We start from the raw sequence: 18,223 nt of genomic DNA on the forward strand, positions 1-18,223 counted from the left end.
CAGCCTCATGGTTCTGGGAAGATGGGAGCTTGGGGGTTGAGACACACACCTACCGGGGCAAGGGGCAGCATTCACAGGTGAAATGTCAGACCCCAGGTGATGTGCACGAGCCAGGAGGACTTATAGGACAGCACTGCACAGCTGCACGTGACATTTGAGATGGACCAGTACTTTTTTCGATAGGTAAATCCTACCATGCTCAGCAATTCAATTAGATTCTTCCCATGTTTAGTCCTGCCTTTATTTTTATCTCTCTATTCCTCTCATCGTCCCCTGGATTTCAAGCTCTCCTCTCAGCCCCATATCTCTCCCAGAATCCCTCTCACCTCAATCTCTCTCTCTCTCCCTCTCACCTAGGGAATGATTTAGATCCAAGCAGGTGGGTACCATCTGTCAGGGTGGCAGAGGCCATCTCTTCTGCCACCCTGACAGATGGTACCCACCATGCTGGTCCTGTAGTGATCTCTGTGTCTTCACATGGGCTGCAGCCACAGTGGCTCCGGTGAAGACACACAAACCTTGGTGTGCACCCGCCATGTTTTTGACGGCCATGCCTCAAACCTTTTTGTTTTTCATATCCTAAACTACCAAAGAGGGAGTTTGTTTCTTAAAAACAAAAATCTAATGGCCCTCCATCCTGCCAGTTTTCTCCCAGGGTGTGGGGTCATTATTAATTTTTCCTGTCTGGACAGAAAAAAGTGCATCTTATTCCATGCTCTAAATAGGTCGAGTGGTCTGATCTCCTGACCCCAACTGTGCTTTCTCCGTAAATTTTCAGACAACAGAACCATCAGGGGCACCGCGCTGGAAATATGATGATCGGCCATACTTGGCGGACCAAGCGTTTGTAGGACAGTGTACTCTGTCCCATTTGTGAAGGAGTACCCTGCCCTCAAAACCCTAACTCAGGTCCTAAGTCTTTGCCTCTGTTTTTCCTTCATCATGCCTCAGTTTCACATCTCCCCTTCCTTCTCCCTCCTCTACCTCTGCCCTTCACTCTATTGCTATTTTACACCTTCTCAATGGCCTCTCTTGCTCTCAGCACCGGTCTGCAGCTTGGGAGGAGCAGCTGGCACCAGCAGTTTAGGGGTGGGGTTGGGAAATGCCTATGGTTGGCAGAAGAAGCAAGGTATCAACCTGTTCCACATTACTGCCCAAGTGAGTCACTGAAAGTAGATCCACTGTAGTTATAGCACTGTCATTAATGAGTTTGTCTGCAACACCTTAAAAAAGTGCTACCTAGAACCAATGGAAGGCAGGCCGGAACATTGAACTTAATGGACTGTGTCTTCTTTCAGCTCTGGCTAGAATGCTTTTAGGATTCATGAGCACACATGAATGGAGTGCCACTCATCTACAATAATGTCACCAATGAACAGGAATGGGGAGCCAGTTATCTGCCTTGCATGAATGTGGCATCTATGAAGGCGGTGACACGGACCCACTACGGACCCTTTACTTAATGCATGACCTCCCCTGAAGGCGGTGAGACCTGATTCACGAACACAGTTGTAACTACCCGAGCTGCCCCTTTGGAAGGATATGGAATTGGTCTCTAACCTGACCTGTAGGGGGTGCTACAGATCCAGCATCTGCTCATCTGATCAGCAAGCCACTACATTGGTGCACAGACTGCCACAAATCTTGTGATTTTTTTATTTTAAAAAAATGTCACTGACCAGAGCGGAAGGGTGCTTACCTAAACGGCGTGCCACTGATGGCGGTAAAGAAATAATCATGGGTCAGGAACAGGACTCGTTTCTGAAAAACAGGAAAAAGTGACTAAATCAATTCCTTGGCACATGGGAGTGATCAAACATCATACAAGACACATACCCTGAGAATATGTTTACTGCACTAGGCCGACTACTACGGAAATACTGAGGGTATCTGTCACGTCAAGTCTAATTGATACCCTCAAATATTTTATGCTATACTTACCCAGCTTGAGAAGTAACCAATCTTATGATAATTAAAAGAATACTGAAATAATGTTTAACACACATAGGTCAGACGATTTGCAAACTCAAAACACACAATGTACACTACAATGAACCTCCCTCTTTCTGACACACCAGAAACTAAGATAAGAATAATACAAGAAGAAGAGACAAGAATAGCTCCTTATTTCATTGAGCACAGGTCATTGGGGGTTACTTCCTACAGTAATAATTGGAGAGAAGATGGGACAATATTTAATTACATTGTAATAAATATAGTTCAACATTTTTTTCTATCATGGCCGATTTCGAATATGAATTATTCATGAGACAATGGAACTGGCAGATAATATTAAACGTTCAGAGGTCTTTTGTTGTACCAGTCCCAAGTTTCGCTGACAAGTGGTATCATGTCAGGTGAGACACCTTCAACTGGTCCTGCCTTTACAACACCTTGCAAGTTGGGATTTTCAATGTTGAAACAAGCCTACATGTCCTAGAATGCATAATGCATTGTTGCATTTTAATAGAAAGGTAGGATTTTCTGAAAGTGCCACACATGCTGTCAGGTTTCTTCGAAGCTATGCCTATGTAGCCTCGAGGAATCAGAAACTCTGATCCATCCAAAAAAAACCCAAGAAACTATTTCTTTCACAGAAGAAGGACACAGGAGGCCGCGTGTTTGCCTCTTTCCTATAGATAGAATGGACGTCTGTTCCTTATGCAGACTAGCACAACACATTCCCAAACTGATGAGGGGAGTTGGAATGGGGCCCCAAGCACTATCTTTGTGAAGTGACAATTTGTTTTGCAAACTGCAGCTACTTAGAACCAGTATTCGAGCTCCAGAGTACCGACTTTCTGCAGGCAGAATGAAGGGTGTAATACCCTTGAAGACTGACACATCACAAGTTGCTTGTAATAAGGATTTACACAAACACTTATTTCAAGCAACTAAGTGCGTCATTTTGCACAGAAGTACAAAGCAGAGGCCCTCATGAGTGGTATATCCAGAGCCCGCCAAAGCATGACTAGCATACTACTGTTAGTGGCACATAACATTATCCAGATTAATGACAACAGCATCCAAATAACCCACTACAAGATGGCCGCACTGTTTTCAGCAAAATGTAACTGACCTGTCGCAAATGACTGCTCACAGGATCAGCTATATATTTATTTAAATGAGAATGGGAGGTAACGATTAACTTGGCAATAGGAAGATGGTGATATTAGCAAGTCGTGTATCAGCTGTGCTTTTCGAAGGCAATGAAAAATACTGTATGTTTAAATCAAAGGCTAAACAATAAAAGTATTTGCTTCGATTTGACTCGAAAGGTTTTACTGCTTTCTCTGCACATCTACTAACCACGGCAACATCTTATATTGAGGGCACTTTACTGCTTCTTGTAATTGTTTTGGGCTCAGTTAATGGACCCAGACACTATTTTCTCCTTAAACCTCCCATACAAGTAACACAGGGAGATTACTTCAGGAAGCGGGTGACGGGCGAGGGTCAAGTAGCTCAACAATTTCGCATGGCAAGAATACATTCACCCTCTGAGAAGCCACACTGATAGTGACTAATAGTCATTATTGTCTACCAGTGATCAAAGGAACATGTTAACAGCAGTGCGGTGCCACCACAATCTCAGAGACAGCTGAGGGGTAACACAGGACCGACGAAGTCAGATCACAGGACATCCTGCATGCGTGATGTGTCTTAGACTCTCCCTCTGTAGCCTGTAGATCACAGGACATAAAGGGTATTGATCTAGAAGGTTGGATAAACCTGCGTCTTGAAAGTCCATGATCTCAGGTCTGGTCACCGGCATATGCATGTGAACATAAAGGTGCATGTCCTGAATTAAAAAGTCATCTCTGGTGACTCTTAGATTCCAGGGCTCACATCTGGCAAGAAAGCAAGTGCACACAGCAGGCTTGCACCTGAAGAGAATGCTGAGATGGATCAAGTCTTTTCATCAAACCATCATTTCAATGCATTGCATTTTTACTACTTGGGACCACAGGGTTCCATGCTCGAGAGGAACACATCAACTTCCTGTCAGTGCATCATACTGGCAACCAGATGTGAGTGATGCAGCACAGTCTGGCTAATTTCTCAATCTGGGGTCCTGGCGACTGTCCAACCCAATCTGCTTCGCCTGCTTTGTAAAATCCTAATCACTTGAAGACATTTCATGTCACACTGTGTTTTATTCTGCCTCAAGCCATACAGTCTCTCTGCTGACATAATGTGCACTTACCCCTTTATCCACAGGGGCCATCACTTCCATGGAGAGGTAGCCCGTTTCACCATTGATCATCGCTGTTCTCAGCTGCGCGACAACAAAACAGCATTAGTGACAGCACAAGAAAATTGAATGACATAATTCTCTCGATTGGATGGTGTATGCTCCAAGCTGCATGCGGCATTCTCCGAGTCATGATCTGACTGGTGTTTCTCAAAATAATCACAAAATCATCTTTCAGGTACAAAATGTTTTTATGAATGAATGGTCCTGGGATTGCAGCCATTAGCCTGCCTGCTCTTGTCAATGTCAATGTCAATGTCAATGGTACTTATAGAGCGCAAACAATCATCCTAAATAGGATATCAAGACGCTGTTATGACAGAAGTGGGTAGTGGCAATTAACAGGGTCATCAATGCACAGCACCCACATTTCATGCCAAGACTACTTGTTATTGGCTGGTTTCCTTAGGATATATATTCCTGACCCACTCAAGCCATATACTCCCCAAAGTTGATCTGTTGATTAAGTAGTGAAATGAGACTCATATACCAAGATGTCATTTTAAGAGATTAGGAAGTTGCAGTTGGGTGGTATTGTGTTGCGAAAGGGGTTAATATATAAATTTATAACAAGAGATGACTATAAAGTTAAATTTGTACCATCAAAAGAGCTCACATTTGAGGTACTTACTATCTCGTCTTGATCCATCCACTCTACTTCCGAAAGATCGACGCTGTTGTAGTTCGGCTTGGGTTTCAGCTTCTTGCCCTCTTTGTACTTGATGTTAGTAAGACATAGACAGGATAGAAGGATTAGACAGCAGGCAGCCATATGCAGAATAACACGCGCCCCCCCCCCCGAATAAGCCAGCTCTTCTAACATACTGCACTTCATATGACATTATACCTCAAATGTTGAATGTGTGGATACTCGTAACCCCAAAGTACATATAAATACTCGGAAAGCACTGGAAAAACTGGAAAGCAATTAAGAGGTTCTCACAGAGCTGCTGAACTGCCCAAAAGTACATTGATTACAGGTTGTACTGAGAGACCACAAAATATGGGCGAGGTGGGGGTGGACTGTTCAAACGTCTTTGTGAGGTCCTGGATCGTTTTAGCCTCATAGCCTGACGTAATGGGCTATGCAGGTCATTAAAGGCCCAGTCCAGCGTTAAAGGCCAGAGCCAAAGGCCAGGGCCTTTAACAAGGGAGCAGGCCTTTAATGGCCAGTCGAGCCCGCTACGGAGGGCTCTAAGGCTATGAGAACATTCCTACCCTAGAGGGCAGAATGTTCTAATTTGTAAAAACAAAGGCTTCTCTGAGCCTAAGGGGGCTTGAATCCCATCGGACTCCAAGAGGCCTTTGTTCACAGAAACAGCTGTGAAATGAAAAAAATATTGGAATGTTGCTCTCAGGGCTTCTACAAGCCATTAGAAGCCAGGAGCACTCCTATTGTCTTCAATGGAGCTCCCAACATTCCAATGTTCTATGCAGGGATGGTCCACGGTCTGAGTTAAGTGTAAATCAGCATATTATATTTGTATGCTAGATTATTTGATATGAAAATATTGTAGTTAAAATATCAACTTCCACATTACTGTCAAGGTAAGTATATACAGGTAAGTCTAGAGTTAATGTCCTTTACTCCACAATGAACACAATAGTGAAGAGAAAACTCAGTGGTAAAGGCATGTGATGCGTAGAAAGAGAATAAAAAATATAAAGTGACGAGAGGCACTGGGAGAGTGTTGTACCACAGGGTGAGCAAGGATAACTTAACAGGAAGAATGGACAGATAGGGGCTTCTGGAGAAAGGCAAGAGATGGTGAAGGAAAACACAGCGGAGAGACAGGAGGCATAACAAGAGAGAAAACTGCAAATGTGATATGGGTAGGATACACGACACACCCAGGAAAGAGATGAGATGTATGAGAGTGATGAAACAAAATAAATAAACTAGACATGGTGAGAGATGAAACAAGGGGGAGATACGTCTCATCAAACACAATGAAACATAAGAAAATGTGTTTTGGAGTCATGGGGAGATAAACATGGCCTGTGAGATAGGAGACTTGGTAATACAGGATTAAAGAGAAAGAGGGAAAGAGTTGAGGCACTGGAGAGATTTGCAAGACATGTGAGAACTATTAGAAATATGAGTGAGCGTTAAGACATACCTGAGGGAGATAAGACATGGGGTTGTGAGGGGTCACTGATGTGTCTGAAAGGGCCTTGGCAGGACGGTTGTGTTGGTGGGGCAGAGCGTGGGGGTGAGAGACCCAGAAAGAGAGTTAGGAGAAACAGTACAGAGAGGACGCGCGCGAGTAAGGCTGTTGCTCATTTTTACTTGCTTAAAGACGGCTGCACTGAGTTTTATGGATTTAAATTGAATCCTCACATACCTTTCCCTTGTATTCACCACCGTTGGGCTGCTTACTTTTCACCTCACACTGCTCTTTGGTCCACTGCGGGCTCATCTTGTTTGCGTGGTGAGAGACAGGGGCTACTTCTGGGCTGAGAGGGAGGTTGGCGTTCTAGCTGCCTTACCCCCTCCATAAAACTGGATGCCTGGCAAGATGGACAGCGGGCGCGCCAAAGGCAAACCTGTCTGTGCACATCCACGCCCAGCCGTTGGCAGGAGCCAGGACCCCTGCCTTTTCTGGCCAAAAACGGTTTATTCGTCATAAATTAATATACTCAAGTCTGGATTTACATGACATTAGAAGAACCTTGCTGTCCCTGTGCCTTCATCGTGCTTGCGATATGGCTAGGACATTCCTAGCTATGCCACCACTGGGTTTGTGTTGGCAGAGCGTAGAGGGCTGAGCCATAGGACAATAGAGAGAGAATGAGAGAGAGAGACAGACAGAGAGAGAGACAGACAGAGAGAGAAAGAGAGAGAGAGAGACGGAGAGAGACTACATAGATATGCCCCATGTGTCGGTTACCTACCAAGGGTCGGAGGTCAGGGTGCGAGAGAATGTAGCCGTTGTTCGTGTTTAGAAAGGCATAGCCATGGACTCCAAGCTTTGGGAAGTAGCAGAGAATAGGCAAGTATTAGCAAGTGAATGAGTACAACTGAACAAATGTAACTCTTGATTCCTCTAAGTGCAATTTTACCATTAACACATTGAGTGTTCACACCCTTTGTTGTTACTCATCACACAGAGCCACAGATTCACAGTAAATACGACATTGCAAAAACCACTTAAAATACTGATGGAATTGAAACACTGTTGCCACGACATAACAAGCAGTAATTAAAACTGTGTCACTTTGATATTTCAGTTAAGACAGTGGTAAAAATAGGGCAGTCGCAAACACCCTCACACACACACTCACCCGCCCCCCATCAAGGTTGGGGCGTAGCTGCTATGGTGCAGCAGGTGCAGGGGCACTGGGGCTCAGGGGCCCATTGAACTCTGATTATTGATGTATTTTACAGTTTAACCAGCTTCTAGGGGATCCATTCCGTCCTTGCACTGAGGCCAATGACTTTGGTTTCTTTACACAGCAGCGTAAGTGCAAGCTTCGTTACACAGACAGGAAATGCACATCACAAGCGGATGAGGAAGTGAACTCCTTAGGTACAATAGGTTAAGGTCACTGCACACATGCGCAGGCATGCACTCTACTCCGCAAACCCTTTACTTTACGCCGCTCTACTGTACTCTATGCCAATCTACTTTGCACAAATGCACTGTCCGCCACTATACTCTACTCTGTAACACGGTACCCTACATCACTCTACTCTACACAATTGCACTCTATGCCATGTTACTCTGCACCGCTCTACGCCACTGCACTCTACACCAACGCACTCTACTGTACTTTACTCTGCAACTCCTGTTGACTCAAACAGAGGACACAGAAATCAGGAGAATACACAATGAAACTGAAACGCAGGGGCGCCCGCCACCTTAAATATTCCAGCTTTGTTTCAGTGTAAAAAATAATCACAGCGTTTACTGTTTCTCCAAAAATGGAAACACGGCCTCACTTCATATGAGGCGAAGGACAGACAGTGGTCAGTCAAGAGAAGGTGCATTAAATAAATACCTAAGACCATGGAATATGTCGGAGATGTTCAACTAAGGACTGTCTCATGACAACTTGTACTCAAAAAACGTGTAACACATTGAATGTTCTTCTTTCTTTTTATATGCTCTGGAGTCATCATAGAGTGGGTTGCACTCTATGATACTGCACACTATGCCACTTCGCTCTATGCTGCTCTGCACCAGTCTACTCTATTCCAGTGAACTCCCCCCCACTCTACTATGCACCACTGCACTCTTCACCAATCCACTCTACACCACTTCTGTGTAAGCTACTCCGCTCTCCTCTGCCCCACTCCAGTCTATGCTACTCCACTCCATGCCACTCTACTCTGCAGCACTGCACGCTGCCACTGAGCCTTACGCCAATGTACTCTATGCCATTGCACTCTATCCTGCAGCACTTCACTCTATGCCACTTCACCTTACTCTGAAACAATCTAATCTAGGCCACTCTACACCATTCTGCGCCACTGCACTCTACACCACTTTGCGCTACTCTGCACCACTCTACTGTATGCCACTGCGATCTACGCCATTACTCTAAGCTACTGCATACTACCCTGAACCACTCCAGGCCATTTCATAATCTACTCTACACCACAGCACTCTATGCCACTCTACTCCACTCTAGGCCACTGCAGTCTACACCACTGCACTCTACTCTGTGCCAATCTACTCTAAGACACTGCACTCTATGCCACTCTACTCTAAACCACTGCACGCCAATAGACTCAACTCCACTTTACTCAAAACCAATGCACTCTATTCTACACCATAGTACTATATGCCACTCTACTGCACTCTAGATCAATGCACTCTATGCCAATTCCCTCTACGCCACTGCACTCTAATCTACTGTTCACCACTCTACTCTATGATACTGCACACTATGCTACTTCTCTCTATGCTACTTTGCACCACTCTACTCTATGATACGGCTCACTATGCTACTTTGCACCACTCTACTCTATGATACGGCACACTATGCTACTTTGCACCACTCTACTCTATGCCAGTGCACTCCACCCCACTCTACTATGCACCACTACACTCTTCGTCACTGCAATCTACAGCACTCCAGTCCAAGCTACTCCACTGTACTCTGCCCCACTCCACCCTATGCCACTCTACCCTGCAACACTGCACACTATGCCACTGCACTCCACCCCACTCTACTATGCACCACTACACTCTTCGTCACTGTAATCTACAGCACTCCAGTCCAAGCTACTCCACTGTACTCTGCCCCACTCCACCCTATGCCACTCTACCCTGCACCACTCCAATCTACATCACTTCACCTTACCCTAAATCCATCTAATCTATACCACTCTACTACACTCTGCGCCACTCTGCACCACTCTATTGTATGCCATTGTGCTCTACGCCACTAATCTATGCCACTGCATCCTACCCAGCACCACTGTATGCCACTTCACAATCTACTCTGCGAAACTGCACTCTGTGCCACTCTATCCATTTCCCTGCCAATCTACTATAGGCCACTACAGTCTACGCCACTCTACTCTAAACCACTGCACTTTACGCCAATGAACTCAACACCACTTTACGCAAAACCAATGCACTTTACCCCACTGCACTCTATGCCAACTACTTTGTGGCACTGCACTCCATTCTACACCATGTTACTATACGCCACTCTACTGCACTCTGTGTCAATGCACTCTATGCCATCACACTCTATGCAAATTCATCCTGCCTCACTCCACTCTACCTTGCACCACTCCACTTTTAGCCACTTTACCTTACTCTGCGAAAATCTACTCTATGACACTCTACTCTACTCTGCACCACTGCACTCTATGCCACTCTGCCCTACTCTGCACCACTCTACTGTATACCACTGCGCTCTACGCTACTCTATGCCACTGCATCCTACCCTGCACTACTCCACGCCATGCCACTTCACAATCTACTCTACACTACGGCACTATATACCACTCTACTCCACCTCTAGGCCACTGCACTCTAAACCACTGCACTATACACTGCACCACTTTACTCTACTCTGTGCCAATCTACTCTAAGTCACTGCTCTCTACGTCACTCTAATCTAAACTACTGCACTTTATGAAAATGGACTCAAGACAACTTTACTCAAAACCAATAAACTCTATGGCACTGTACTCTATGCCAACTACTCACAGCACTCTACGCCACTATACTCTACTCTGCAACACTCTATGCCACTACACTCTCTGCCACTGTTTGCTATGCTACTCTACACCATTGTGATCTAAATTACTGCACTCCACACCACTCTGCTCTACACCATTCTGCTCTATGCCAATGCACTCAATGCCGCTGCACTCTAGACCACTGCACTCTACTCTGCACAACTCAGCTCTATGCCACTCTACTGCACTTTATGTCAATGCACTCTATGTCTCTACACTCTGCGCCACTACACTGTGCATCACTATGTCACTGTAATCTATTCTGCACCACTGCACTCTACACCACTCTGTGTGCCACTGCACTCTACGCCACTCCACTCTCTCCTGCACCACTCCACTCTACGCCACTTCACTTGAATCTGAAACAATCTACTCTATGCCACTGCAATCTACACCAATGTACTATAAGCCACTTCAATATACTTGCACCACTCTACGCCACTGCACTCTACGCCACTCTATGCCAATGCACTTTACACCGCTTTATGCAAAACCAATGCACTCTAGGCCAATCTACTCTGCACCAATGTACTTTACACTACTTCACTCTTCTACATTCTACAACACTCCACTCTACGATACTGCACTCTATGATATTCTACTCCATTAAACTCTGCTCCACTCTGATACTCTGCTCCACTCCACAACACTACTCCACTCTACAACGCTCTCCACAACTCCTCCTATGTGACTCCATGCTGCTTTACTCCACTCTATTCTACCACACACTACTGCGCTCCTCCGCTCTACGCCACACCACTCTACTTCACATTGTACACTCCACTCTATGCCACTCGACTCTACAACATTCTACTCCACACTCTGCCATTCCACTCTCCTACACTACTCCACTCTATGTCACTCACATAGCACTTTCATCTAAAAGGTGCTCCAGCGTAGTCGCTCGTCGCAGGACTGCCCCGTCCGGCAGCCGGGCGGGAAGACCCCGATGATGAAGCATGACACCAAGGGCCCTTTTGGTGTTTGAGGGGTATTTTAACACATTCTGTGTATTCCATTAACAACAGGATACACATTGACCAAACGAGAGGTGGACCTTGTTGATTAATAGTATTTTGGTAAGAGGAGGACGTGCCCACCTTGGTGCCATGCAGCACCACCTCTTCACTCCCCCCTCTTGATTTCTGTACTACATATCAGAAAGCAAGAGCAAATTGTTTTAATTTCTTGTTAAGCAATGATTTGCATATGTAGAATCATTGTGACATGCTTATACCAATTTACACTAAGGCTTGATGCACAGAAACGGACACCTTCTTTGTGAACTGGCAGCATATATGAAGCTTTCTGGACCTTCCTGCCCTACCGTTCACTCTAATAACACCAATGCAGTAGTGTAGCCCTAGTACCCATCCCTACCCTCATGGGTGATTAGTGCTCTATGCAAGTAGACATAAGCTAACATAACAACAATGCAACACTGCGCCAATGACCTCTATGTTATAAAATCTCATTTGAAAAAATGTACTACCACCTAGGGCCTGATAACGAGTTTGGAAGTCCTCCTGTAGGACTGCAACCAATGCACCAACAGGAGGACTGCCCAGCCTGTGGTGCACCCACCGACGGATTCCGAGTTGAATCGCGGGCGGGCGGGCGGTGCTGCAGAGGTCTCACGGTGGTGGCTATGTTAGGATCATAGGAGAGTCTTAACAGCAGACCGCTGACGCGACAGTACCTGCAGCAAATTCACCTATGCAAAGGCTTTCGCTTAATCAACAAGACAGGAAATGATTACCGTTCTCTACTGTCCAATCCTCACTAGAATCCCAGTGGCAGTAGGATGGGGGCGCTACTCTGCCTAATTGTTTGCCCAAAAATTATTTTTTTCATTTTCATTGTTTGCTTTCTTCAAGCAGAAGGTTTGAGGACAGTCTAGGCGCCCCCACCGAGCACACTGTGTGGCCTTGGACGGCTCCTATCAACTCTATTTCTTTATTTAGATGAGTTAAATGTATTTGATTACTCCGAAATTGTAGGCAGGGGTATAATAAAGAGGGCGTAATAGGAATAAGAACTGTAAACATCTTACCTTATACCTTGGGGCAAGTTTCAACAGCTCTCTCAGGGGGACATCGGAGCCCACCACTCCCAAGAGAATCCCCTCTGACCTCTGAAAAGAGATACATCCTGGCATTAATACCTATATTTCATGAAAGAATACATACTGCAGCTGGCATGCAAAAAAAAAGTGCAGGGAACAATCTTGCTGAGAGTATTATGTATGAAAGTGCATGCAAATTGAAGGTAGATAAACACACATTTCCTGCAGATGCAGGCAGGGCTGAACTGGGAACTGAAACCGGCCCCCACCCTGGCGGCCCACTGGGGAAACACCCGGTGTCCCCTAAGGCCAGTCCGGCCCTGGCTGAAGGTAGGTCAAAACGGGCCTGCAGCTCAGAAGGATTTTGCACAGAGACAATATTCTTCTACATTCATGTCTTTGCTACATGTTCAGCACACAGGTCAGTGATAACAAGAAGACAAGTTGTTTGTGGCGCCATCTTATGTTATGTGTATTTGTATAGCGCACTGTTGCAAAACTGGCCCCCAGTAACAAAACCAGGGCCAAAACCGGCACCCACCCTTCCGGCACACAGGGAAAGCACCCGGTGCCTGCTGCGGCCAGCCTGGCCCTGGAGGCCGTTCCAGGCTTTAGGAGCGAGGTAGGAGAAGGCACGGTCACCAGTTCTGGTTCTGCGTATGCAGAGGTGATGGGTGCTGAAATAAGCAGCTAGTTTTAATTCGAATCCTAGCATGCAATGTCCAGTTGCATGAAATCTGCCATGCTGCTTCTGCTTATGGGCACTGATTTCTTTGTGCTCGTAATTAATAACGCCATTTGTTTCCACGTGCCTGTGAGGTGTGATGTTAGCATATAAGCTCTATAGGGTGTCAATGTCAAGGAAATACAACATACGTCCAGTTTATGTACGCACAACATCTTTCCTTCAGTTTCCAGTCAGTAATGGTGGACCCAGTATGAAACGCCTATGTACTGGGGCAAGAAAACCTACCACACTCCAGATTCTCACGTCCATCAACAACCTTTCAATATGGCGGCTTCGTCTGCCCACGAGGACGAGTGTCAGACTTACCGTTTCATTCTTCTTGCTGAAGACCGGCATGGCGACCGTCGTCATGAGCAGCAGACTCTGGGCCTGGGTCGCGAAGAGCTGTCATGGCACACAGAGGAAAAGAGTGGTTAGGTCAGTCTGGAGATCTGCGCTGCCAGCCTGAAGCAGGCTCCCCACGTGCCAGTTACAGCACAAAGATTCCTGCTTCTGACTGGTAATATGAGGGAATCAGATGTGTTGTCTAACATCCCTGAACAGCAGGTAGGGTAATTCTGTCATGGAGGGAACCAGGTCTTCCCTGAACCGGAAACAAGCATCCTGGGACTGGTTTCTGGGTAACAGATCAGTGACTGGGGTGAGTGTCTGAAAAGTTTCAGCGATCCGTCCATCATCTCCTTGTGTTTGCTTTGTTCGCCCTAAGTTGGCAGGGTATGCCCAGACGTGGGTCCCTTGCTCACTTTGCCCTGTTTTCAAGCTAGCCTAGCTGATGACGGCTGTTAGCCCGAAGCCGGTCCCAGGATGCTTGTTTACAGTCCAGAAGACCTGGCTTGGCAGTTCGGGCTGGACTGTTCCCATGAGGCACAGGGTCAAGACTGATTTTCATATAGCTGGGTCTGAACTGAGGTGGCGAAGTGAGCTAAAAAACGATGATGGATTCGACCCAGATCTGTGACTGGGGGTGAGTGTTTGAAAAGTTTCAGCGCTCCGTCCATCATCTCCTTGTGTTTGCTAATACCCACTCTCACCAGACCCAATCTGACTATGGATGTAGCCCTGACTACTGATGTCAAATGACATCCAGGTCACCAGCGCTGTGCAGCCATGCAGTAAACAGGCCAATAATGAAGGGGTTTTAGATTAGTAACCTCAAGGGTCAGGAGTCAATGCCTGGGTTGAACTACTGCAATGGCCTTTACCTCAGCCTTTTGATTACATGATTTATGAATGGTCAAACAACAAATTTGTTCAGGATGTGGGCTCAAGATTGATGTTTTCTTAGTGACTACATAAAATATATCCTAAAAAACATCTACAGCTCCCAGTGATTCAATGCAGCAATGTCAGCAGGTGAGTGGTTCACATATGCCACTTCCATCCATACTAGATTTCCGCGCTATGGTCCTTCCAGGCCCACTGCGAATTCACCTCCTTTGGCTCTTCGCGGTCAAGCAGATCATCTTCATCTAATTAAGGTCTGAAGTCCCCTTTAAGCAATCTTTGGGTTCATATGTATTGTTCCAAATTAGCATCAACCCTCTGGCCCCCATTCATTCATTCATTCAACCCTCTGTCCCCATCTAGACCACCTGGTATCATCTGTCTAGAGCCAAGACACGATAGGTATCTCATAAAAACAGTGCCGGATTAAACCCTGTGTAGGCCCCTAAGAATCGAAATGTTGTGCCACCCCCTTGCAAATGATCTCCAAATACGTTTTTAATTTTACCAACCAACAATTTAAATAAACCGTTTTTTTTTACACAAAACTAAACATTAAGAATTATTAATGTTATTAAGCATAAAAGAATTGGAAACAATTTAAGAAAGCTTGATTGTAATTTTCTTTCAAGATCAAATCAATATTATTTTGATCTGTTGTCGCAGGGCCCCTAAAAGAAGTGGGGCCCATAGGTGGGCGCCTAATTTTCTTATTCGGCAATCTGGAACTACATAAAAATACAAAATCAAACAATCAATCTTAAACACCAATGACTATCTACTTTACATTATCACAATGCTATATACCACAGGCCACTCTCTAGTGAGGGAGTTCACGTACATTTAACCCAGAGCGTCCCAGGTAACAGGAAACATCCAAATCCCAACACAGGAAATGTGTGTGCTGTCCCTAGATTAGCAGTAGTCTGTGTTTAAAGTGTAATAGATTAGACTACTCTGTTACCAGCTGTGCTTCTGGATGGCAAGGCCCACACTGATGCTACCAACAGGACACTACAAGAGAGGGCCACCGACCAGCCGAAGGTAGACACGTGAATGGGGGTGAAGAGGACAAGCTAAGGGAAGCCACTTGCAGACACGCCCATTGCAGCGTGTATGACAACACAGTCTTGGAGATCGGGCTGTGTCTGAACCTAGGTCACGCGAGGGGGTGTATTCTCGTAGCTTATCACAGTCCCTGTGTAAACCAGGGCTCGAGTCGGGGGTACACCCAGGGACACGGCGTCCCCCCACTCTTTTCACAGGGTGGACGCCGTACCCCCTGCCAAGAAGTTGGGCCCCACAGAAATATGCTGAACTTGTCCCAGTGTCATTTTCAGACACCGGGACGTGTTCAGCAGCGCCTGTACGTTGTCTGCTTTCCATTCCCAGCAGCAACGTGCAGGCAGCGAGGGGGTCTTTTTTCACCCAAGTTAAGGGGCCATCCGGCCTCCTTTTGTTTGTATATGTTGACTGGGGGCCACCTGGAATCTTACATTTAAATGTAAATGCCACAAGTGGAAACAAAGGCACACAGCTTGCCTTCTCTTCGCAGGTACTTAGGAGAGGCATGCTTTTGCCTTTATTCTGTCCCTGTATATAAATGCAGGCACTGTAAGACTGTCAGATTGGTTAGTATGTCCCAGTATTTACACAAATATTTAAATAGAACTATTTTATTTCTTTTATATCACTACGTCGTAAAGTCATGAGGTCATTTGCATATTGTGCCACTTGGTCAGTCCCCCCACTTCTTTTTATAGGACTTGTGCCCTGGTGTAAAGCCTCTCTCTAGCAACATTAACCTGTCCGGTCTGGTGAACATCGTTGCTGGAAGAGCCCATTGCAATGAAGTGAGGGGTGTGGATTGAAGATGCTCTTTGACAAAGGTGTCTGGTTAATCCCCTGCAGGTGGGCGGCAAGGTGTGTGTTTGTGTGAGCCTGCTCCAAGAATTCTGGACATTACTCGAGATTGTATTTTGTGGGGGTTCCCACATTCTCTTTTAGCCATTGCCACAGACTTTCTCTATAATGTTTTGTCGGCCTTTTGAAATGGCCTGGAATATTGGACGTGGGCTATAACATTCGATTTAATATATAACTTAAAAGAAACATTGCTTCTCTAATTATAGTGCCTAAAGAGGTCACCATGTGTATTGTGCCAACCAGTAAGGTTGGCAGCCCAATAAAAAGTACGGAAACGTATGATGCAGTTTATGCGGTTCTCTATGTGCCTCATCATACGTGGATAGATGAAGACACTCATGTGGGGAGCAAGGGCCCTGATAGACGTCACAGAAGTGTCAATGCGTTGTGCAGATGACTTTCCATAGTCCGAAATATACAGTAGCACCTGGAATCCATATTCACAAACGAATGGACAGGTGGCCAAGCGGCTGCTTCATAAGTTTCCAGTGTAGACACATGTTTGTAATTGGGAGTGGAACGGGTTTCCCTGGAGCGTATCCTACAGCACAGATCAGGGCTAAGGAGTGGAATGTGCTGAGGGCAGACACCAATGAAAGGTCAACAAGCCTGCAAATAAAAGGAGAGTGGGGATTGAATGGTGTGTCAAGTAAGACAAAAAAAATACAACCCGGGGAAAGAGAAGAAACCAAAGCACCAAAGCATAAAAAAATCCAATCACAACTGTACATCTCACGACAAGGACGTTTAAATGTCGATAGGAGACAAAAACGAGGTTTGAGAAGGTGTGCTCTTAAAAAAGGCACCCTGAGTCGATTGGTGCCCCTTCAAAATGCACTCGAATTAATCTTAGTGCGTTCTGTTGTCGCATTCAAAATCCCTGGCATTTTCTGGATATTTCGAGGGTCAAGCGAGAACTGTGGAGAGATAAGACGCAGATATAAGACTGAAATAGTGACTTGCTAGCCAGCTGCTAAGCGTAATGGACTGCATTACCATCAAATTACACTAGATGGCAGCATCATATTAGAGTTGGCATACATTTGCACGTTCAGAGTCTGTCTGTACTTCTTCCAGAGCGGCTGAAAACAATAATTCTACAAAATTACAGACACCCACAGAATCACCTCATCCGCCGACCGTGGGCCTTTTTAATGGCAGTGTAACCTGTAATTAAGATATGGTAGCAACTCTGGGCGTGCGCGTGTTCAACAGGTGACATCTTTGTTTTAATTGCAGGTTCTGAATGCATTTCTAGATCATTATCTGAAGTATGAATATTAATACTGAATTGTTGAAGGTTCATGGCAGACACGTTCTCTAGCGGTTGGTTGGCAGCGCTTCCCTGGCTATCACTGCAAACGCTCCGGCCTGTTCGACTGCTTCGGTATTTTGTAGGCTTGTGGTTTCTTTATCACCACATACGTTGACGAGCTTTCTCATCCAAGTTCAACAAAGGTCTCTATAAGTATATTTATGTTAGAAATGTGATATTCTCCAAGGCGCGTCCCCCCAGGGCGCCCTGACAGAGTCCCACGGCCATTCAAACCCTGGAGGACACAGACCTTCCGGTTCGAAAACAGGTGAAGCTATTTTAGCAGAGCTGCGTGACGTTGTTTGCTGACATCACCGGAGAGAGGGTAACATTCGATGGGAACTACACTTCGGCTTCGGCCTCTGGGATTTGAGCACAGTTTTAAAGCCTGAAGAGCCTGGCCACACAACAATCAAATAATGCGGTCGAATGTTGCACATTTTGATGCACGTTAAAGTCACTATTTTCTCATTTTTTACACATTTACA

General features: G+C 45.7%; 1 protein-coding gene across 1 annotated transcript in view; it reads right to left on the reverse strand.

The window, feature by feature from the left end:
- Positions 1–18,223, reverse strand: part of LOC147733967 (voltage-dependent calcium channel subunit alpha-2/delta-4-like) — a 961,982-nt gene that overhangs the window by 551,343 nt on the left and 392,416 nt on the right. Inside the window, exons 14-19 of the mRNA XM_086952873.1 lie at positions 13,577–13,654; positions 12,511–12,591; positions 7,151–7,225; positions 4,887–4,973; positions 4,208–4,279; positions 1,700–1,761 (exon numbers count right to left, since the gene is read on the reverse strand). Of these exons, the coding sequence (XP_086808999.1) occupies positions 1,700–1,761; positions 4,208–4,279; positions 4,887–4,973; positions 7,151–7,225; positions 12,511–12,591; positions 13,577–13,654 (455 nt within the window). The remainder of the gene's footprint in view (positions 1–1,699; positions 1,762–4,207; positions 4,280–4,886; positions 4,974–7,150; positions 7,226–12,510; positions 12,592–13,576; positions 13,655–18,223) is intronic.

Source organism: Lissotriton vulgaris, chromosome 1_2, assembly GCF_964263255.1.
Source record: "Lissotriton vulgaris chromosome 1_2, aLisVul1.2, whole genome shotgun sequence".
Lineage (NCBI taxonomy): Eukaryota > Metazoa > Chordata > Amphibia > Caudata > Salamandridae > Lissotriton > Lissotriton vulgaris.